The 25,163-nt window shown below is 33.9% G+C and overlaps 2 protein-coding genes across 4 annotated transcripts in view; both read left to right on the top strand.

Annotated features, from left to right (window-relative positions):
• Window positions 1–1,472: 1,472 nt before the first annotated feature.
• On the top strand, window positions 1,473–14,645 carry LOC117780783. Its single transcript, XM_034617439.1, has 3 exons — window positions 1,473–1,556; window positions 1,750–1,820; window positions 13,482–14,645. The coding sequence occupies exon 3, from the start codon at window positions 13,482–13,484 to the stop codon at window positions 14,445–14,447; it is 966 nt and encodes a 321-aa protein (XP_034473330.1). The 5' UTR covers window positions 1,473–1,556; window positions 1,750–1,820; the 3' UTR covers window positions 14,448–14,645.
• Window positions 14,646–15,751: 1,106 nt separating this feature from the next.
• LOC117779547 (dedicator of cytokinesis protein 9) overlaps window positions 15,752–25,163 on the top strand; it is a 29,157-nt gene continuing 19,745 nt past the window's right edge. For 2 of the 3 annotated variants that reach the window (XM_034615779.1, XM_034615780.1), the window contains exon 1: window positions 15,753–16,538. In XM_034615779.1, coding sequence (XP_034471670.1) covers window positions 16,443–16,538 — 96 coding nt within the window. In that variant the 5' untranslated portion in view covers window positions 15,753–16,442. Of the gene's footprint in view, window positions 16,539–25,163 lie in introns of all 3 variants that reach the window. The other variant, XR_004617019.1, reaches the window with a different exon arrangement.

Raw genomic sequence — 25,163 nt, forward strand, 5'->3', positions numbered from 1 at the left:
ATTGGGAGAAACTTGACTTTATTATATAAAAACAGTTAAATGAACACGAAGTAAGCTAAATTAAATATTTTTTTAAGCCTATTAAATATTTTTAAGATTGTCGATTAGAATAACATTCTTTATTTAACGAAATTTAAAATGTTTATAACGAAAGTAATAGCTGGTTTTCAAATGCGAAATGTATAAGACAAGTATGCTGAAATTGTATCGAAAATTACTTAAAATATATAAAAGGTCTAAAAGCATTGTTATGAAAATTAAAATAATTCAAAATTAAAGATTGTAGCATCGAGAGTTTATAAAATTAACCCAATGTTGTGCGAAGTGATGACAATATATACCTCTTTCCTGATTTAAAAACCTGATTGATAAGTTAATGATGCCCTTTTTTCCAGTGAATATATAATTAGTTGTTTCAGATTTATTTGGAGAGGCCAATCGGTGGATTGCATAACATTTTGCAGAGGCTTGTCAAAGTTTTATGTAAAAGTGAAATGTATGCCATTTAGATAACATTTAGCTTGGCGTGGTTTGCAGTTTGCCTGACCATATTCCTAAATGTCTACTCTTAGCCAAATTTGGTGCATACTTTGTCAATGGCTCAGCCCATGGCACACAGAGGCTTCTATTGGAACGTGGAACGTGGAGCATGGAACGTCAAGACATGGAGAAGTCGTGTTGAGGCGAAGTGCAATAATTCACACTCACTTTGGTGCAACCCATTGACGTTTCATTGGTGCCACAACAACGGATCGACATGCCTCACAATCCACAGTCCATACACTCCAGAAAATTATGCTTGAGCTCAAGTGATTATGAAATTTAACATGCACATGCTGCCACTTTACATATTGTTTATGGCCGAGTCGAGAATTATCTCAAAAGTAAAATAAAGTTATTAAATTGAATTTATGATTTCTATAATCAAAATTGGGAGCGTGCATTTGAAAAATGAATTGTTTGCCAATTCCCAAATGTGCCACTGGCGATACGTGTCCGAGTACTTGTTGTAGTTTTCAGTTTTAACAATTTATGGCTAATTTAGTCATGATTTATCCGATTGCCAATAAATAATAGGCAAAACTCACAAATGCACAGCTAACGTGGCTTATCGATTGGTCACAAGGAAGCCGCACTGGCCAAGCGTGCTTTTGGCCAAAAAGCAAAGTTGTTTGCAAAATTTAATTAAGCCAAAATAAAGGCCATGAGCAGCTCTGTTCGCATAAAGATGATAATCAAATGCATTCAATACCATTTAAATAAATTTTGTGGGCGAGACGCGTCGCGTCAAAGCGTTTAGCGAAGTCACAAACCACTATCGAATCTTCGCCTGCACAGCTTCGGCTATTCTCGGCATTCGTCATTCGCTTTCGTTTCAACTTCGGCTGCAGTTCGGCTGTTAAGCTGAGACTCACTGAGTACTTCTACTTAACGTTGCATAAAAAGTGGTTCAGTGGAGCAAACGGCTTCAGCCTGAAAACATCGCGAACGCGTCTAAAAGTATCTTAAAGATACTTTTTAATTGACTTGCATCTTATACGGCGCGGAAGTGAAGTGTAGGTGTTGAAAATTGTTGAGCCAACGCATCCTTATTGGGAATTTACGCGCAAAGGCTTTTAATTTATTGTGTGCTCCAAATGCTAATGCTCATAAAATGATTCATTTGCAATAAAACGAGATTTGAATATTCCATTTAAATATATTCGAATAGATAATTAACACTCACATACATTCATTTGCATTTTGCAGCTTCAACGTATACGTAAATTTGGATTAAAATATTTTTTGCGGATACAACATTTTTTATAATTATATTGAAGGTGAGTTTTCTGTCAAACATATGAAGGTTAATTAATACAGACAAAATATACTTGATTATTGGAATGAAAATTTAGTGAACTCTAAAAGAAAATAAATTAAGTTAAAAAAAAATTAAACTACTTCTAGTGAAAAAATTAAATACGCTTCAAATTAAATAATAACGTTTTCCATTGAAAGTTCTAAGTTAATACTTTTAAGGAAATAAAAAATATAATTAATAAAAATTAGGCAAAACAAAAATTAAAATCAATAATAAAATTATGAAATGAAAATCAAAATAATATATACTATTTTAATTTTTTCTCAACATAAAAAGCTCTTTAATTTTCAATAAATATTCAATCTTTTGCTGATTGGCTAAATTCTTGGAAACTGACTTAAAAATTATATAACTTGCTGCTGCCAATTTTGCAGTTTTTTTATCAACAAACAACTACGAGTATTTTTAAATTCAAAATGTCTGAGCAGGTTGATAAAACGAGATTAGAGATAAAATGTCGCAAATATAAGAAACACAATAAGACATTTAAAATAACAAATTTATTGCAATTCATTTGATAAAACATTCTAGAGCAGGTTTCTCCTTTGTTCGTATTGACAATGAGTAGTAAATTACAGATGATTTCACTCTACCATAAACGAGTAAAAGTCTTGCAATTGTGCGAATAAAAAATACACTTGACATTTGCAATTTAAATTAAGTTTAAATCAGTTTGATGGATGTCAATCATTGGCTGATTTATAATTCAACTCAACAAATTTACATATTAATTTTTAAATGAACAGAGTCGAGTGCATCGATGAAGTGCTGCGGTTTCTAAAATGAAATTGAAGTTGAAAATGTCAAATTCAAATTCGAATTTGAATTGGCGTCGTCAGTTAAATAAAGCCATTGGAGTTGAAACTGCAACTGCGGTAGGTCCAAACAACATTTCAGTTGTAATGAACACAAATTAACATACAATTCGAACTCCGAGCGACAGATTGTCGAACACCACGAACAAATGCCCAATGCCCAGAAAATGTGGCTCAGACATCAGTTTAACTGACTCTGCATCTGATCTCCAGTCTCTCTCCTGACCAATGAATAATTCATGCACATTTCTTGGTATTTTCGCAGTAGACTCAGCGTGTTAACTGCTTAACGCATTCGAGTTGGCATTTCAAATATGTGCGAAATATTGAGATAGCAAGTTTATGTCCTAAGTCTTTTGATTTGCCAATTTTTGTACATAACAAATTTGATGACATTCAAAACGAAGTCGTAAAATTCTGCATATGCCAAGTGATCACCTTTACTTCCGCCTTGAAAGTGACTTTTTTGGTCCTAAATCTGATTGCCAAATGACATTGACTTAGCTTAAATAAACTAAAAAATACATTAATAAAATCCAAAACAAAAAACCGAAATACTAGTAAATTACGACTAAAATTTGCAAATCTAAAAAGGTATTTGATTTTCAATTGGCATATGCAAATGCGATTCCCACAACATTTAATTGTGGCCAAAAACACACAAACATCTATTAAAATAAAAAGGCCAGTCATACCAAGTACAAAAGCCATTAAGCTTGGACTTGATACAATTCTGTGCATTTGATCGTAGTTTTATAGACTATTCATACACTGGCAAAGCGGCAAGCAACATGTGTAGAATTTTATCTGATGATGGCATAAATGTATGTAGTTAAAACTGTTGTTGTTGTTAATCTCTTTGCTATTGTTTTTAATTGACTTAAATATGCATTTTGAACATTTAATTAATTAATTAACACTGTTAACTGAGCTATTAAGCGGAGAAGCTAAAGATTAACGAAGCGCGGTAAATTGATATCTCAAATACCCTGGCACAAACTGTAATAATTCTCTGTGCGTGCTGAAAATATAAGGATAGGAAATGGAACATAGTGGGTATTTAAGGGAAGTACTAGACTTTATAAAATTAAAAAATACAGCTCATTTAATAATTTAAAAGTAAATCGAAAAAATTTGATTTATTTGTAATTATTTTTTTAATATCTTCAACTTTAGCCAAGTTTTATATTCGATTAAATCATCAATTAATTAAATATTTAATTACAAAATTTTCTTTATCTCCAAAGTTAAATATTATATTGAAAATATTTAAGGATTCAAATGATGTTGTCGAAAGACATACATTTTTCTAAAAAAAATAATCAAGAGATTAATGAAAGAAGCCATTTGACTTCCATAAATGTTCACATTGAAATTTACTTTGGGTATAATTGTTATTCATTTTTATAAACAGTTTCTTTTCTTGCAGTTTAGACAACGCACTTAATATAGATATATGGCAGTCGTTTGACTAATAGAACAGGGAACATAGATATTTATCTTAATGAAGTCGACGCATTGCCAGTCAAATTGGACTTGGTTCTAACCACAACTGGCAGGCAGACAGGGCGAGCCACATGCCACATGCCACAAACATACTCTAAACTGCGCCTAGAAATGCGTATGACTCGATTGACATTTGCCAGACAAGTCGCTGCACTACAAAAAGCCGCAATCAGACATACAGAAAGACAGACAGACAAATAGACAGACGAACAGACAGAAACTCAAGTGAAACTAACGACATTAATTGAGTTTCCCTCTTAGAGCAGTTCAAGTAGTTGACTAGTCGAACTGTCTAACTAGAGCACATTTGGAGCGGCCCGATTGAGACCATGGATCTGGCTCTGACTATGGCTCTAACTAGAGCTTTGTCTCTGGCATCTCCGTTAACCTCAAGTGCATTCAAGGCCTCATTTCAGGGCGTTTCCCTGTTTTGGCTATTAGTTGTGTAACAACTGAAAATCAATTTGGTTAGGCTTCAAAAACACATTTCGGTTCAAAGTTCAATTACAAGAATAGAGCCTAAACAACAACAAGAAATGCAACGTCAGCTGCATTCAAATAGAGCCAAAACATCGTTTCATTACGTAATGAGTTGTAAACATATCTGAAATCAAAACAAACCAAATTTACAAACAATAACAAGGGCAAGCACATAATTTAATTAAAAGCAATCGTCTAAAAATCAACAAGCATTCGTTATACATACGTATCATACTCTTACAATTTACAATCGAAAAATTAAGAAGAAGAACAAGCTCAAGCAGAAACAGTCTTAAGCCATTGAACCCAGCGGGCAATCTGATTTAATAGACTGTTTAAATGTAAGCCAAGTGATGGAGAGTTCATGACTAGACTAAGTTAGAAGATAAATCGTTTGGAAATCTAGAAGCTACCTACATTTGTTAAGCAGTAAAAGAAAAGGTCATAATAGACCAAGAAATAACCATCAACGGTAGCAGAGTCGAGAATCAGTTAGTCTTGAAACATTTCTCAAGAAACATTAACTAAACGATCTTGATGTGTATGAAATGAATTGATTTTTATGTCTAAGAAAAGTCGAGTATAAATAGATACTAGATATTTTTGAAGATTTTAATTTACATAATTCATTTTTCAAACTTAATTATATCACCAATGCAATACACATCGCTTAAAAATACGCGAAAGACACCACACTTGTTAGATTATGAATCTTTAGTCCAATTAAGCTCTCATTTAAAGTGTATCCTGGTTAATTGTTATCTTACTTCATTTTATTTATTATACACCCAAATGAATGTTGAAGAAGCATTTTGAATTTATCAAATTTCGATTTGATTTCGAAACTTTCATTTACAACTCAAAACAAATATCTACTTGTTTATCTCGAATTTGTATCAAAATAGCAAAACTCTTTGTTTACGTTACCCAACGGCGATGGCGTTGGTCAGTCAAAAGTTCAAAAGCGTTTGCTTATTACGAGTTCAGTGACGAGTTCAATTGGACAGTAAGTCAAGACTGTCTGCGTTTTATTCATATTTTTTTTTTTGGGTTGGTTAGCCCGATATTTGGCCAGTCACGCATGCCTTTCGATTTCTACGAATCATTTTTTTTTTTGCTGTGATTACTCAATTCTCAATGCGAGCCCAATGCAAATTTATCTTTTGCCCAAAAAAATTTGCATTTCTCAAAAACAAAGTTCGTGATATGTCACAGGCGTTAGAATGTGCTCCACCAACAACAGCAGCTACAGCAATTACAACAACTGCAACAATAACAACAACAACTGCAACAACATTAACATTAACAGCACTAAGTTGACACTTTGGGGCAATTAGCCGCAACTCAAAAATGACATTCAAATTGGCAGCTTGTTATTTGCCACAAGCTGAATGTCTTCTCCAATCGGCACTGTCAGTTGTTTTGATTTATATATACACTCCATATAACCTATATATCAATTTAACTAACCTTTTATGTTTTTATATCGTGCCGCTTTTATAACTTAATTGCTGTTAAACAAAAGACTTGTGCAACAAACTTCAATTAGTGTTAATAGAATTAATATACCCTGTAGCAAACACAAGGCAACAGAAGGGTAGTATCAGTCTAAAGACTATAGTATATTTGCATCATTATAATTTGATCAAATTGAGTATCTAAAAATCTGAATCTGACAAATTAAAATATTTAAGATTTAGAGTTATTTATAGTGTATATTCAAGTTGCCTTTCTAGCAACAAAAAGCCATTGAAAAGACGCAGTTGAGTCGACAACAAATCTGCAATTTTGTGATTAACGCATTTTAATTAATGAATACGTCGTAGTTGTTCGTTCTGTAGGTCAATTGAAGTCTTGTGCTCCACTGTTAACACCTGTCGCAGGTATTAACTGGATTTTCAGCAAGTATTATCAGTTAACCAGGTCAAGTCGGCTTGTCATTTAATGCAAATTATTGTGCAATGTTTTTTGTAGCTTGTTCCATTACAAATTGGGGCTTGGGCAAGTCGCATGGAACGCATGTGGGCGTGGTCCGGCTTTAAGCTATTCAGCACAAGGCGTTAACTCAAATTCGATTAAATAATAAAACAAGAGAGCATGCAACGTGTTGCAGTTTGCCATGAACTGAAGGAAGTCAGCCGAAGCTAGAGTTTTGATTATTGCGAATAGTTCAAATATGCGTTATATGGATTTGTTTGACTTAGTTTAATTTTATACCTCATCATCAGGAGAAAAAACGCAAATCGAGTTTTTATACTTTTACTTATTTACTCACATTTTTTCGGGTTATTGAAGTCATTTTATTATCTCCGATTTGAAACGGCTTTAGCTTTAATTTGAGTTCTGTAAGTATTTGCAAGAATCATATTTTGTATACTCCCTAAGAGGGTATTATTTATAACTGGTGGATAACTGCGATCAAAATAATTCTATTTGGAAGGATTACATGTTGACCTTTCTGTTTAAATAAATTTTTAAGATGTTTTTTAAATAATTTGTTATAAATATATTGGGTTATTTGTTAGGGAATTTAATATTCGATCAGCTTTTGTTCTTTGTTGCTTAAAGCTATATATAACTATTATATAAGCAAGGATTCTTGAAGTGCACTACTTAACATATTTAAAGGGATAATTATATTAGAAAATTACTAGTCAAAGTATTGCAAACCTTTTTAAGCCATTTTTTTAAACTTCATGATTCAACTCCCAACGAGCATATGGGAAATATGACATCTTATGTTGGATTTTATTTTGTAAAGAAAAGTAAAAAGATCCAGAGTTGAGAAGACTTCCAACACCTTACGAAATCTCAATTAAAAGAGTGCTCTAAATAAGTTCAACTAGTTAGTTTCAGGCATTTGTTGGTATAAAAATCCATCCGAAATTTTTTAAAATTTTACAAAATTGCGAACCTTGCTTGGAAATTCCCATTTTTGCATTTTATGTTGGCCGAGAAGCGTTCTTAATTGGAATTTAAGTGGCAGGCACCTTGCAGGCAATTAAACAAATTCAATCATTGTCAGCGAGGCCCACGCTGTAATCTGGTCTGTAAGCTGTTGCAACCGGCAACTTGTGGCAAGTGGAGGCTTGTGAACGACATCAATTAGCAGAGGTTTTAATGCGGCCGCATTTGGCGTGAAACAGCAAAAGAGTCGAGCAAGATACAAATGCCAAGTAAAATGCGTAGAAAAACGCCTCGAGTCAATCAATTTTGTTGTGTGTCGAGCGACGCGTATTACAAGCCCAAACGGCGACGGGACCAGGCGACCGACCAGGTTAACTAGGCTACCAACTGGCAAAGTGTTGGCCATGCAGCCTTGGTTACTAGCTCTCAGATTGCGATGCCGATGCCGATGCCAGATTGGAAGCTATTTGGAAAGGCGGCACTCGAATTACGCGGCAGACTTACGCAAATTTTTTGAACCGCCGCCAGGCTACAGCCTCATCGAAGGTGGAGGAGACCAACACATCAGCACGCACACTCTCACATACACACACACACACACACTGGCACACCCTAATGCTATCTGCCCCCTACCCTATCTCCAATGTGACTTTAATTGAAATCTGCGTTGCCTGACCAACTCGTTTACGCATTCGAAAGGCCCGAGTCGCGTCGTTTCGGGGTAATTAAAAACTTGTCGTTCCATTTGATACTCTTGTGAGTGTATCTGTGAGTGTGTGTGCGAGTTTCTGTCTGCGTTATGTCATATAGAGTGATTACTGTACCAGCAGAATGTGTCTAAGCTCGGATCTATGGAATGCAAAGCTATTGAAATGTTCTGATTTTTAGTTGAAAACAATTGATTGTCAAGATACTTATTATATTGCATACATTAAGGAGTTCACATCATAATATATATTTAAATTAAACAAGTTGTATAATAAAATTCTAAAGATTTTATCATGTAAATTTATTTTATACAACAATTATAATAACTCCTAAATTTCAATATGTCAAAAAATCATCTCTAAACTTTAATTATAAATATATAATTTGATTTTGCATTTATATTTTTGATTTATTCGCCGTTTTATGGTTTATTTTTTCTGTAGATTGTTCTTAGTTGAGCTCAGCTTTTTTTTAAGTTGTTAAGGCTCTTATTAATATTTTGTTTAATTATTATTTTTCCTTTGTAGGTTTTAAATTCCTCTAAATTTATTTATTCACAAATGACTTATACTAAATCAATATACTCACATATTTAATTAACGCAGCGTTAATCTCTTAAGTTTCGCCTTGCTTATTATTATGCTTTAATTCCATTATTCTAAATCAACTTTTTAACAAGCTCTTATTTTATCATTTCTTTTTTATTTAAATAATTATTAATTTAACTTTAAGTTACACTTTAATATGCTGCTTAAAATTTAGTTAAGATTTTGTGGTTCTATGACTACTTTACCTATCAAATTTGTCTCAATGTAAGGGTATTCAAGTTTCAATTACTTTCGACTGCACTGTACATTCCTTTTTCATGTTTTTGCTGCTTGTGGCGAGCATTGCGTATATGCAACATTTGTCATAAGACTGTTGTTTGTTTTTTTGTATTTTTTTGGTTATTTGTATTTTATTTTCTTCGGGTATATTATTGTGTATTGAGAAATTGCAATAGATATTTGGAGGATGTACATTTTGATGATTAATGATAAATACAAATTAAGTAAGATTAGTTTTTGATCAGCATGCGAATCCCTCATTCCAATGGCATTCTGGTTGCCAAATGATACCAGTTTATTAAACTGGTTTCATTAAAAATATTGCATGGCAAATTCAATAAAAACATTCATGTGACGCACTTTCAAGTCTCCGCCCGTTTCCAAAAGCGATCTAAATCTATGCACATTGCACAATTGCAGGGTATGACGTGACATCCTGGCACAGTGGCCACTGGCTACTGAGTAACTTAATATGCGCACAGTGATTGTACTTTATGAGCCAATCTTGGCCAGATTAAGCCCCTGGCTTAGACTACAAAGTAAGCGGCTAAATGTCCAAGGATTTTAATTATTTACACAAAAATCTAATTTCCGTCCCAAAAATAAAGTGCAACTCTGCTGCAAAAAGTGATGTAATCGCACCTCAAAAGCCCAAAAAAATAAATATATAGAAAAAAAATTTAGCTCCACGCAAAAGTTACCAGCAAATCAAACGTCGACGTCGCTGCCAGCAGAGATTGACACAGTTTTGTGGCTGTGGCAGGGCAACGAGTGGAAAATCGACAAAACGAAATTTATATAGCGCGTAGAGACGCAAATCTCTTAAATGGATGTGGTTGTAGTTGTTGTTGTTGGTCAGTCCCAGACCTGCGGCTAGGTGCGTGTGTTGCAGTTGCAGTCGCTCAATCAATGCAATTCATTCATTGAGTTTGAAATGGGCAACGCAACACGCAAGTGGACAAAGACGAGGAACTCGGCGACCAGAGATTTCAGACTGGAACTGCAACTGGAACTGGGACTGGGTCTTTTGGCCAAGTTGTGCCTTTCAAGTTGCTTTCAATTGTAGCTCTGGCTAAGGAGAAGTGACTGTGTGGCAACAGCGTGAGTAAGTGCTGCATAAGATGTCAGTGAAGGTGGCAACTGAAATGTTCCATCAATGCGGCAAGATGTAGTTGCAGATAAAGCCTTAACTTCACAGTTTGACAAAGTGAATAAAGTCTTTGTTTATGTGTTTTTTATGCGCATTGTACTTAAAATTTATAATATTATAAAATTTATATACTCAAATTTTTACGAGATCGATATACAAATTTGTTTTATTATTTTTAATATATTTGTTCTATCTATCTAAAGATAACGTGTGGTCCGTGGCTCAGCTGTTAGAGTCGCCGAACTTTAACATAACTAGAAATACAGTTTGGAAAATAACTGGGTTCGAGCCCTGCCATGCTAAAAAATCTGTAACTTACCTCTGCTCTTAATTCTTGAAAATGCACTGAAAATGTTTTAGGTAGCATTTAGCGTGCTTATAATATTAATAAAACGTATAAAAAAACAAAGAAGTCATAACACTTATATTTATATAAAATATTACTCACTACATAATAATAAAAGCAAGAAATCATAGGACTTCTCCCCCAAGCGCAATTCAGTTGTTGTCGCAAATCAGTACTTGTAACTTGTGTTTCTTGTATTTTTCTTTCTTCAACCCATGCGACAACCTGAACGAGCTCTTTGCCAATCTCTGGTTAGTTTCCCCCCTAAGTGCCTTAAGTTTGAAGTTGTTTTATTGAATTTTCGGCACACGCTGCCAGCACACACAAAAAATGCGTTGAGTGCGTATGCAAAAAAATTACTAAAAAGCTGGCAAAAGAAACGCATAAAAACTGCAACAAAAAGTTGCGTATGGCAACATTTATTGATTTATTATGGAGTCGGGAGTGCATAATTTATTACAAATCTATTTGTGTTGGTCAAGCAACTGGGAATCTGTGTAAATCTAGCTCTGACTATTTCATGCATTTGTGTAAGTTTTTCCTGCGTTTTCTGCTGATTTATAGACCGAGCAAACAAAAGACTTAGGCAACAAACTTGAAATCAACAGATCTGGCAACAAAATGCGCAGATAAATTTAATGAGTTCTTTGTGAATTTTGGCAGAATTGAAGAAGTTGATTTTGAAAATCCAAATGGGCTTATAAAATAAATGAATTATATAAAAAATAATGTATAGGAAATATTGTAATGAAATTCTTGAAAACTTCTTAGAATTAGAACAAATTATGATTTATGTTGTTTATGGGGTCGCGTTATTAATCTTAAAGCATTCTAAGAAACTTAAAAATATTCTATTTATATTCTTTATATTCTGTAAAAAATTGCTACCTCTAGCGATAGTGAAAAACATAAAAATTAGTCAATAAATATGTCGTTTGTCCAAATTTAAATAAATCATGATATATTGAGTTTGAAAAAAGTGTCATCTCTGTGTCGATATATAAATATTTCTTATGTAATCGATTAGTTTTTACGTATGACCTATTCGTGATTGATATTTGATATCTTAGCATCTATAAAAAGTCCATCAATTAACGCTATTAAAGTTATTGACTAATTTCGCATTATTTGAGTAATCAATAAATCTATTATTTACTATCTATTATGATTAATTTAGAAACTTAGTTGGGGCCTTAAACTCTTTATGTTGAAACTTGACTCCTGTAGCACGTCTTGGTTTTTTTGTTGTTGTTGCATCGTTGTTAATAACTTAATTGAGCGGCATTTATGTTAATACAGCGAGTAACTTGGTAGCTGGAATAAATATTCCCATGAACTGTGTTGACTTGACGCCCACGCGCAACCTACAACAATAACAATAACAACAAGAAGGCAAACAAAAACAACAAAGTCATGTTGGCCACACGCCACAAGTTGCAAGTAGTCCACCCAGTGGCAGCACATTTGAACCTGCCACCAGCTGGGGCAACTGGCAACCGTTGACTGTGGCAACTCCAACTTGATTAACATCATCAATAGACGGTCTGTGCAACGTTTGTTTATTTCTAGTCTCGATTTGATAATGACCGGTGGGTGGAGCTGTTAACGCCCCCACTCTCTACATCTCCCCCTCCCCCTTAGGTGTTTGTGTTAATGTCTAAGCCAGATCTTAAATGAGCTATTAACGTGTCCCATTTGAGACCGCCCAGCGACAATTGTTGACAGCTTTGCATGTTTACATTTGCGATGCTTCTGTTGTTGTTATTGTTCCTAATTAGCTGCAGTCCATTATGCGGATTGACTGCTGTAGTTTTTAATGTAGCCTACCTACGGTTTGTGCCTTGGGCAATATTCGAGACACAATCCATGCATGAAATATCACGCCAATTACGGGCCACAGTTCCAACTCGAATCGAGTGGAGTCTCAACTCGAACAGTGGCTGCTGCAAGCGTGCGCCACAAATTAAATCAATTAAATAACAAAAAGCAATACACGTTTGTCAATCTGCAAACACAATGGACAAACTCCAAATACTCTAACAGTGAAAACATTCTCTAGATAGTTTTAAACCTTTTTCATTTAATGAACTTAAATTTAAAAAGGTTTTATAAACCTGTTAGAAAATATATAAAATTTATTAGTTTACTACTGAAAACTTTCAAAATCGAAACAAATCAGTTCCGGTAGTCCCCAATGAACTATATTGGTAAAAGGTAAAAAGAGGCCAAACAATGATCAAAATGACATTCCGCTTGAAAATCGGCTGAGTTTTACTCAAGTTATGACAGTTTGAAGATGGTCAGACTTTTGATCTAGCAACTTTACAAGTCATCATTTATGTCTAAATTGGCATGATTTTTTACAAGAAAATGAAAGGTCTCAAAATCAAGTTAATAGTATTAATTTATGCTAATTACCATATAAGGAGTTGATTTAAAGTAAGAGATTTAGATTTAAAACTTTCTATTTTCAAAACTCCAAATGGAATCATTATCAATATCGAGATATTGAGAAAAAAATTGGAAAATGCCAGTCAGTCAGGAACTATATTCAACCACGCTACAATCAAAAACTTAAAAAAATTTAGAAACTGGAATTAATTATTTAAAAATTGTATTATAAAAGCTGGCATAAAAATACAGAAAAGTTATCAAACCCAATGACTTATTCAAGGAACTCTCAATGCAATAAAGGGTATCGAAAGAAATAACCGTTAACGTCAAGTGATTTTCATCAATTATGTTTTGTGTCTCTGCGTCTCATTAAATATTTATAAGATTGATTGGGGCTATTATTATGATGTCACAAATGTGTGTGCGATAATGTGTAATGCAATTGTTAATAACTCTCCTCTCTCTCTTCTCTCTTTCTCCATTTCAGATGTCGCATTATCGTTTGACGAAGGAGTTGCCCAGATTGTTACTGCTGCTTCTGGTTTCCTTTCAATCTTTGACGGCTGATCCCGTTGGTTATTACTACGATCGACCCACGCGACCTTCGGGACCCTCAGCTCCCTCAGGACCAGGCACATCTGTTTATACGGGCCATCACTTTGCTCCTCTGCCCACTGTGCAGCCACTGCCTCCGGTTCCTGCGTTGCCTGCGCTGCCGACAGCACGTGGTCCGCTGCCCAGGATTCGTCCAGCTGGCAGCATCCTGAGTCGTTATCTGCCTCCCAGTGCACCAACTCCTCCGGCCAGCTCCATTGTGAGCACCTACTTGCCTCCATCCTTCGCCTCGCCCATTGCGTCGATCAGTTATCATGGTGCTCCTGCTCCTGCTTCTCCTCAGATCCTCCAGCAGCCCATCCATGTGCCAAGTGCTCCGGCAGCAGCTCAGCCACTGCGCATTCCATACGGAAAGCAGGCCCTGATCTCGCCGGGGGAATCTTACGTTGCCAATGGACGCCAGTTGAAGCAATATGCTGTTATCGAGATCATTGATAACGATATCGATGACAATCCTGCCCCATTCCTAAGCTCCAACTTCTTTGATCGCTATCGGGCGCATGTGGGCGCAACGGGAACGGGAGCCGCAGGATCTGGCCTCCAGTTGGACTCACGTGCCAATGCCTTAGTCCTGGAGCAGCAGGCTCTGAGTGTTCAGCCACGTTTCCAGAGTCAGGGCCAGAACGATGCCATCGCCTTGGGATCGGGAGGATTGGGTTACATCCGCCTGCCCAATGGCAATGTCTACCTGGGATCGGGTTCCCTTGGCTATATCAGTGGCCAGCAGAGAGTCGCCTCCGTTTTGGATGCGCGCACCCGTTCCGAGGCCACCTCAGATGCTCTGCATTTTGGCCATGGCCCATTGGGCGGCGCTGATAACTTTTTGCGATTTAAGTGAGCTTGGGGAGCGTGGAAGCGTTTTTTGTTCAATACATATTTTATTGTAAATATTTAAATAATAATCAAACTTCATCTTGTAGTTTTTAAGCTCTCTGTACGCCGTTTTACACTTTACGTATGTAATTGCAAGCATTTTGTATGTTTTCCTATGCGCACCGCTGAAAGTTGACAAAAATAAACACACCAATAACGGAAATGTGTAGTTCTTTATTATATTTTTTCGAAATAAACTTTTAATATAAATTCAAATTTAAATTGAATAAATTGCTGTTATTTCTTTTGCCTTACTCCACACTGGCATATCGATATATTTACACTGTTGATCAACGTGCCATTATGAGTTTAACAGAAATGTTGCTTATCGATATATTTACACTGTTGATCAACGTGCCATTATGAGTTTAACAGAAATGTTGCTTACATTAATGTTGCCAAGCGGAATAGAGACAGATTGTATATTATATATAGTCTCTAAAGTTTATAGGAACTCTTTTGATATGCTCTCTTACTTTAATTTGCATATATAAAACAAAAATGCCCACCTAAGGTATAAACGTAATTGTTTTCAAAAAGCGCGCCAAATGCGGAATCGTTAACAGTCTTTAGCCGGTTAACAGAGTTATGTTAACAGCGCTGCCAACTTGACGCATTTATTTAACTAATTTGTACTAATTTTAATTATTTATACTATTGATGATTTTTCTTAATAATTTGCACTAATTTATATAATTTTAACTTAAAAAATAAAAAAAAATAGAAATTTGACAAAACTCTAACAAAAGTTCAAATCAGTCTCTAAGCTTCAATATAAAATAAAAACAAAAAACCATTAATAAATGACCTAAAAATGGAATGCATTCATTTTCTGGGAACCAATGCTGCCCCACCGTTATTAATTCAAGGTTGCCACAAGAAAACCACTGCTGCCAACTTAGCTATTTTATAGCTAGTTCTGTCTATTTAAAAAATTCAATTACTAGACATCTATTAAAATTGATAACAGGCAGAAATCAGGATATCATGATGAATTATAATATCTGTCATAGCCATGAGGTGTCGCAAAAGTACCTGTGTACTTTAAATTGCAATGGTGCAATGGATGCCTATAATACCATTATTAATGACGAATTTGACTAAATAAGTAAAATAATGGAATATCATCTAATTTTATGATGCTCTCCCACCCAAAAACAGCTATATCTTTCTCTAAAAAGTTGGCAGCACTGCACGAAACGAACGTTCGTCGCTCACTTGTACAACTCTATTCGCAAACATTCTTCTTTGAACGCTCGTGCGTTGCGGTTGTGCGCGACGGACAAAAATGTTAATTCAACGTTTTAGCAATCGTTTAATAAAATAATACAAATACGCGCAGCGATTGCCGAAGACACAAGGCAAATTTGAATAAGATTCTGTTGTATCGAAAATTCGCGTAAAGCTGTTTACAAACATTAAAAACAGCTGCAATTAAAAGTTTAAGTAATTAAAACGCATTGTTTGTAAACAGTTTGAAAGGTGCCGTTTAAAAAGGCAAGAAATTTTTGATCAAAAAATTTTATAAGTTCCTGTCGTCGACTGACGCTGTACGTGTGTGTGTGTGCCCTAAAAGTGCGAGTGTGTGTGGTCCAGTTTTGTGTATAACAAAATGAATTGTGTTGGGTGTCCTTTGAAGGTGCTTTAAGGTTGAATTCTCGTATTGAAACAAAGCTGAACAGCATCAAAGGACTGACAGGATAACACGTATTAGTCATCAAGTGTACAATTACATATATACACAGCAGCAGCGCAGTCAACGCATCCTGTTTGCTTGTATTGGTGTGACGCCGGTTTTTGCACACTGCTAGCAAAAAGAGCAGCTACATTAACAACAACAGTAGCAGCAGAAATAACAACAACAACAACTTGTTCTTCATGCATCGCTTTACCTCTGCGTGGTAGTAACAACAACGACAACAAATTGGAACAACAACTATCAACGCAAAGGAAATTGAGAATGGAACGTAAATTCACGCGTGGCTTGAATAAGCCGGGAATGGCTGCACAGCTGAGAGAGAGCGTCTCTCAGGTGGTGCGTGAGAGCGCCGTTTTGGTAAGTCTTGTTGTTGCCCTTCAGTTTAGCTTTAGCTGTTATTGCTATTGCATTTGGATTTGCTTTTGCATTTGATTCTTATGTTGACATTGGAGTTTTTGTTTTTTGTTTTGGGTGTGTCCCATTGCATGTGTGCATTTGTTGTTGTTGCGTTACGTGCTATGCGTGGGAGCATCAGTAAATGTAAATGTAAATGGAATAAACATTTTATGCTCTGCTCCATTCTCTCTCTTTCTCTCTCTGTGTTGCAATGCCTCCATACAGAATCATTATTATATTTTTATTTCATTTTTTGGCCAACATCCAAAATGTTTGATTCGAACGTATAATTATAATACGAGTATTTCTGCTCTCGCAGCTAAACAAATCTTTTGGCACATTTTTAATTTTAATTTATGACGTCTAGCAAAATGTAATGTTGCATAAGCAACAACAAAACAATAACAAAAGAGGCGTTGAATATTCGACTTCTTGACTTCTCGTTTTTTTTGTTTGTCAACACGAGTTTACTCAGTTCTTATTGTTATTGTTGTTGTTTTGCTTGTTTCGTTCTCTCAACGCGCTTTGATGATAATCATAGGGAGCTCCAAGGCCGTGAAATTTGAAATACCGCAGCATCCACATTGGTTTACATTCATGTTTCAAATGATAATGACGTGTGTTTGCCTGAAAAATCTACAGTGATACTTGCCTAAAGCAAACTTTTGTTTTAACAATAATTGATTTTCAATCTTCAGTTTTTTAAATATGAATTTCTCTATATATTTTTAATTTTAACAAAATTTTTAATAATTATTATATTTCATATAAAAGAACTTACACTTCTGTTTTAATTCGTTGCAATTATTAAAAAAATGTGTTTAATGGAATTTAATAAATTTTAAATTGTTAGAAATCTCTCAAGTAAAATTAATAAACTTATTTTAGGTTTGTAAGTCCAAACTTTCAGAAATAATAAAATTTTTTTTTATCTACCTGAATACGATTCTCTGTAAGTCAAAGTTTTAAAATAAATGCATCTAAAAATATTCAGATTCATCCGTTATTAATAGGTGTAGTAACATACAAGTAGGAAGTCTCTCTATAGTGTAATCCACAACAACACGATCTGATGAATAATGCATATGATTACACTGTCTGTCACATACATTTGCACAGGTTTATTATACTATTTTTCCTCCTTCCGCTGCAGGGTATAATTAAAGTCGCTTTTTGTTATTTTTCTGGTTTTTCATACTCAAATATCAATAGATTGAAGTCCGTGTACATCGTGTATTCTGTACATAATAAAAGCAAATATGTGGCGTGTTTTGTGGCCGGGGCGTGACTTCATTTCAGTTTACAGAATTGAGTTTTGAGTTGAATGCTGCATACTCCACGTGTAGCTGCTGTTCCACTAATTACATTACTTGGCCCGCAACACACATAATCAAATCATGGGGCAACATAAGACGCGCTTCAATGCCAATTAGAGTGTGCTCCAAGCGATCCATAACGTGGGTGGGCACTGTCCCCTCCCTCTCCTCCCCATTTTTGCCTCTCTCTCACTCTCTTTCAGTACCATGTCAATATCTAATTCAATTAGTGCGTAATAATGCGGTAAGTGAGAGTGCCTCATCAATGAGCTCAACTACCACAAATGCCCACTAACAGTCAATCAGGCCTTAATAAAAATGAAAACAGAATAATAATAGGGTATATGGCCAATTGAGTTGACGGATTCGTGTCTTTCAGCTGGTTATGGAGTTTGCACACCGACTTGTTGACCAACATTTCACTTTACTTTTGGTCAAATTAATATTTGCCTTATCAGTTGCCCCCTCCTGCTGTTCCAGCGTCTTTCTCAACTCTATCTTTAGTCCGTAATTGTATTAATTAAATATGTTGACACCAGCTGCGCATTTTTGGGGTCAGTCAAGTTAGACAGCGGTTTATTGGATGTTTTTTGGACATATTTGGTACTATGTCAATTGTTTATTTACAAAAGGGCGTTGCCACATACGGAAATATTTAAAGTACTTTTCTGTTAAACTGGAAGATGGGCATAGTTGTCAAGCCACAGATAAGAGTACATTTTGAGTAAATACAGTCGAACTTCCCTTCCCCCGAACTTCTATATCTCGAATTTTCTCTAATTTGAACAAAATTGAGTGGCAATAGCGTTTACTGAGCAAATTACAAACAATTCTGCTTCCGGAACTCGAACTTCCATAAGTCGAATTTCTCCATAACTCGAACAAAAATATTGGCACGTGCTTCTGTTAGTCGAATTTTTCGTATAAAATAGAAATTAGCATAAAAAAAAATAATTATCAGACCCTAATATCCGATTTTTTGAACTTCTGTTTTGCTTGAAAAATTTGAGAAAATTTTAAAGTAAAAGTAAGAGTAAAAGCAATTTGAATTGTATGAATTTTAGTAACTAATTTCTGATTTTTTAAGATTTGTTTAATTTGAACGATAAAAAAAATTAACAGATCGCAATTTGAACGTATGAGTTTGTATTATTAACTTGGGTTTTTTTATTTTTTAAGTAATCTTGTAAGCCCTACAAGATAAAAAAAACTTAAACAGATCACAATTTAACATGAAAGAATTTGTTGTTTCTATTAATAAACTTAAAAAAAACACAAAACTCGAATTCTCCATAAGTCCAACTTTTTTTTTGGATAATGGTGATTCCAGTTAGGGAAGTTCGACTGTATATCAGATTTTAAATAACAAAATTAAAATATAGGGTTCATTAGCTGATTTGTACATTTACAATATTAATATTATTGTTTGACTCCATCAACTGTTGCAGTTTTGACACAGTGTTTATATATAAATGGGAACTAATTGTATTAGTACGGATATAGTTTCATTCATATTAATACTGCGTTATCAGAAACTCCCCTTTCCCTTAATTTGTTGTATATATATAGTATCTACTCAGATAACAGTTTATTAAATCATATATAAATTACATGTACTTCTATTTATACAAAAATTTCAATATACATGAATGTGTATATTGTTACCTACGTTAAAATATATTCATTGTATTTCAGTATAGAAAAGTTTGTTAAATCACATAAATTATATAATCTTAACAATTTTCGTTTGAGTTTGTATTTCTTCATATTACTATATGTATAATATATTTATTTTAAATGTTTTTACGAATATATTTATGTGTGTACGTTCTTAAGCCTGCTTTTCATTAAAGATAAATGCTTTTTATTGCTTATTGTTCACATGTGCACACATACTGTGCACAAACACTCTCACACTCATATATCAAGTATAACAAGTGCAATATGAAACCACTAAAAGGGGAAGCTTGAATGCCGCCTTTCTATTTACAACTGCATTGAAAAGTCGAGAATCTAAAGACACGTTATGAGTTAAAAACTTGGAATATAATAAATATTCTAATGAGAAAAAACAGCTGCACGACTTTATTTTAGAGTGTGAATTCCAATAAAACAAAAGGCATTTATAGTAAACAACTTTTACGAGCATTAATTTTGCTTTTAGTCTCACTTAGTAACGAAGCGAATTCTCAAAGAAATTTGTTATAAATTTAATTTCAAACTTGCATTTTAGGCCCTTAACGCCTTTTACAAATTTCGTATAATTCTTGAAACATTTTCAACTTTGATTTATGACAAATGTTTCCCCAACAAAAACATTTTTACCTTAAGCATGACGTCAGCTTTTAATGATGTTGAGAACAGATAGAAACATGCATTATAAACAATACGAACAGTAAAAAAAATTATTAGCTAACCCAAAAATCTGAGATAAATAAATAAATAACGCAAAGCCGAAGTGAGCAGCTTCATTTCGATTGCCACTTAAGTGTGAAACGAGTATTTGAATAATTAAATATACCTACACATTATATATCTATACATTCTATAAATTTAAAAGACTCATTTTCTGCACACATCAATTATGTTAGAAATTTTATTTTCGGCATTTGTTTTATAAACATTTGTACTTTTTTGTTTAATATATTTGGGTCTCCTCTGTTGAGACTAGCTTTTATTATGTGTGTGTACATACATATGTAGAGTATGTATTTGTTTTTAGTGTTTCCTCTATTTCATTGTTCTATGCGCTCTCGTATTATCCCATTTCTGTCTTATTGTTTATGAAAGTGACGCTTCACGTGTTGAGCGCTTTTGTCACGGCTCAACTGCTTGGGGTCGGTCCAATCGTATACCCTGTACTAAACTATCGTCTTTATAATATTGTTTTATCATATATAATTAATTATCTTTCTTAACATTAACATTAATTAGCACATAATTTATGTATAAAAATGGTTACTCTCAAAAATGAATACATTAGATATACATTTAAATACATTACATTTAAATCCTTAAGCTCATTATTAGAATCTTTTTACTAGTTTGCTTTAAGAGCATATCTTTCAGTCGTTTACTTTATTGAATTCCTGACTATTTGCTTGCTTCAAATATATTGTATACTTAATTGTCTACTTTCCGTATTTTTCGTGCTATTCGGCGTTGTTTACCTAGCGGAAGCATCGCCTCTGAACTTTCCACGATTTGTATATTTTTTTATGTGTGTGTTTGCGCTTTAATGAGCGCTACATTTACTTAATTCGTTTACCTGACTCATCTACATGTGTGTATTTACTATTTAATGCGTGCTCTATCTATTATAATCATATATATATCTTGTATATAACCACCAGCTCAACGAATTGTTACTAAACAAACAATTTGTACTTAACCGAGCTTCTCTTAACTATTCTCTATCATTTTAGATTCACTGCCCTGGAAGCTATCAGCGCAGTCTCTCAATTTTGGTAAAGCAAATTACGTATAACAATTGTCAATAACCCAAATCATTTTCAACCCACATCATATCATACCTTGTAACAAAGATTTTCATTTTATTGATTCTCTGATGCGACCTTCACTTTGCCTGACACACAATTTCCCCTGTTTTGTTTCTCTGAGTTGTGTTGTGAATGATTAATTTGGCCGTGTCATGCATCATTTACAAGTAATTTAATATACCACAGGGATAATTCCAAGAGTCGTAATATTTTAAGCACTTTCCACGCATTCATCTGTCATACAAACATTTTCCCGACTTTCCATACTTGAAACTACTAAATACATGTTTGTCATGCATTATAAGATGCATAGCTAACTAAATTTATTTTACCACGAGACAGACGTGCTAATATTGACATTGAAAATGTTTTCTAGTACGGTGAAAAACTGGAAAACCCAAGTCAAGTCTCTGAAACTTGTTCATTCGTTGAGAATGAGTCAAGTTTTTTTGTTTGAATAGGTTTTCTATTTGACGGAAGGGGAAAGTGAAGAGTGTATGCTTGAATGAATAAAACTACAGGTGCAATCAGTTTTATGGCTTATGAATATTGTTATGCTTCTTGTTTATCTCAACTCAGGGTCACTGAATGCTCCATTTAGATCGCAAATTGCCAGATACGGAGATGTGGAGACCTTCGCGCTTAGCGGCAAAACCGTTGCACACAATTGAAATTGATGCTATTAAAATAAATTGTTGATTATATTTGTTGTTGCCGCGAAATTTGCCGGAATTGACACAATTGTCGGCAAACCAATGCACAAACAATACACAAAATAATCACAAAAATAAACAAATGAAAATATGTATTAGATATTTTTGCGAACTCTTCTCACACTTTTCGATACAATTGTCTTGCTTTTATTTTGGGAATTTCTGTTCGGATTTTCACCCAAAGAGATATTCCACATAAATATATTTTGTATACTCTGTATAATAGAATTAAAACGGGTATATACTTTTACATAGTTAAAATAAAATTTAATAGTGAATTCTAAAAAATATTTTGAGTATAATAATATGTAAAACAAAGAGTAGAGAAAAATCAATTCTACGTTTAAAATAAGTCTCAGAGTATTTCAATTTTTTTACAGGATATTTTCTAGCTTTACTACACTTCAGTTTCTGCCTATTTTCGTATACTCTTTGTGTTGGACGCATCACTTGACCCATAATAAAAACATTTCTGCGAATTCCACGAGCTTCGAAGTTTATACAAATTAATGGCATCTTAATTTATGAGCTCTCCTTGGATTTTCTGCACTGATAAATTGTGGTGTAAATTAAGAATTGAAGTGCTTGATAAACAAATAAGTTATACACAGATCCATTTCATTTATGAACCCACATGATTACAAGTGAAAAGCAGAAGAATTTGCGAAAGGTGTTAAAATCACAACGAATAGATATTGATAAATCTATGAATGGAAGTTGTAAAGTTGTAAAGCTGTAAAACTGTAGGAGAGAGTAACTCCAGACACAATCTTTCCATGAGGTGAAAGGTGTTAATAATTTAACTGTTCATCTGCTTATACATCAAACTGTTGAAGAAGGTTTTGAAGGGTCTTTAAAATGATGTACTATAGCAGCTGATTTTTTGTTAGTTAAAACTTAGTTTAAAGATTAGCAAAAAGTATGACTTTTAAATGGGAGTTGAAAATAAAAAGAAGAATAAGGAATGTGAAAGGAGGTCTTATTAGACAAATTGTATTCACTTCACTTTGTAAAATTATTATTATTTTAATATTTAGCTTTAAAGTTATATATTGCAAATTTTATATTACTTACAAGTTGATATGTCAATAAATTAAAAATTGATTATAATATTAAATTAAATCATTTATTATAATAATCAAAAATAAATAAATATGTTTTTTTTCTGTCTTAAATTACATTTGATTGTGTGATGATTCTATTAAAAGAAAATTTTATATTTGTCAAATCTAAGCTATATTCTGAATAACGTTTGTCTTATAGAGTTCGTGTCACATAGATTTAGGACAGCAGACCTTTCAACTTTCAACACACTCAGAGATTTTGAAAAGAATATGTGATATATCAGACAAGTAAAGGTCGCTGACATGTAGCATTGTGATTGTTTGTCCACATACCCTTTTTACCCATTTACACAGAGAAACAAAGAGCAAAAAGCAAAATACAAAAAAAAGAAACAGAATGCGATTGCGAAAAACACAGACAGATTCCAACTTCAAAACAAAGCTCGCATTGTTAGAGCTCCGTACGGAAGCGAGTTAACTATTTTTTTTTTTTTTAATTTAATTTTTTGCTATTCGCTTTTAGTAAATGTGTCAACTGAAGAGGCAAACACACACAACAAGAGATTTGAATGTGAACACGGGAGTATTTGCCAACTAACTTTGCAGATACATGTGTCTATAGATACATTGTATCTAGATACGTTTCGTAGAAATCTATAAAGCAGTTGCTAATAGCCTCCTCACACATTTGCAGTCAGAACCCGCCCCCTTTCACCCCTTCTCACGCCTTCTACAAGTGAATGACATTTGCACAAATGTTGTCAATTGGGAAATGTTGTTAAAAATAAGAAACATGAAAAATGTGATTACTGCGCACATGAGAAAAGTTGCATTTCAATTTTACGATGCGTCAGTTTTGGTATGCACATTTTTAATGATGTATGCGAATAATAGAGTCAAAGAGAAAGATAGAGGGAGACAGAGTCTGGGGAAGTTAAATGAGAAAAATTTAAATTGAAGTGAAGTTTTTATTGAGGCAAGAGGAGAAGTCACTGTGTGGCGCATGACAACAATTTGTTTGTTTATTATGCAATAGAGAAAAGTGCAAATATAGCAACAAAAACAACTATAACAACAATTACACTGAGTGACAGTTGTCAACAAACAAGTACAAGTGCCAACATGCAAAAGTCGCAGACTCTTCCCTTAAGTGCGAGAAGCACAAAAGGAAAAGGGTGCAACATGCCAAAGGGTTGGAAAGAGAGGAATGGGAAATGAGGAATGCATCTACACAGATTTAGGGGCGTGGCAGTCTGACGAGTGATTTGTTTAATGCATTTTGTATGTGAAAGTTGAGTTAACTGATAAGAAATTAAGTTAACAAAGTATAGATAAACATATACACTATACTTTCCAACTAAGATAGATACTCTTCATATTACTATATGTAATAGTGAATTTGCAGGAAAAACAATACCTATATTATCATTTATTTAACGTAATTTTAAACTTAAATTAGAATAGTTTAAAAAACACAATTTTTATTATTAATTATTCTATAAATGGTCACTAAAGTATTACGTATTACGAATAAATAATAAAACTTGATTTGCAGACTAATTCCAAATATTTTTATAATTGTAGGTTATAAATTATAAATTAATTTAAAATAATTTATCTTAATATAATTATGTCAATTCCACATCTGCACCTTAACACTTATTGCTGCTAAGTAACCTTAAAAGCTGCTTAAATGCATAATAAAGTTGGTAACTTGTCCGGCAGCTTAACCTTTCAAGGTCACCTGCTCCACTTAACTTGAGTATTTATCTAGTACTTCCCACCTCGACAACAGTTTCGACTTGCCTCAAACGCTTTTGCCCTGCAGAAGTTGCTCAACAACAATCACAGCAACAACTAGAATAACAATTTAACAGTAGACAACAAGAATTGCATGTAAAATGCAGAGGGTCAACCTTGAGGACAACTTCAAAGTAAAACGACAGTAAAAATAGGCATGAAAAGCAAGTGCAATAAACAGTTAAAGAGGGCA

This window comes from Drosophila innubila (assembly GCF_004354385.1).
Source record: "Drosophila innubila isolate TH190305 chromosome 2L unlocalized genomic scaffold, UK_Dinn_1.0 4_B_2L, whole genome shotgun sequence".
NCBI classification, from domain to species: domain Eukaryota; kingdom Metazoa; phylum Arthropoda; class Insecta; order Diptera; family Drosophilidae; genus Drosophila; species Drosophila innubila.

Coding starts and splice junctions, on each gene's coding strand:
- LOC117780783 (XM_034617439.1), top strand. CDS start 13,482: ATGTCGCATTATCGTTTGACGAAGGAGTTGCCCAGATTGTTACTGCTG.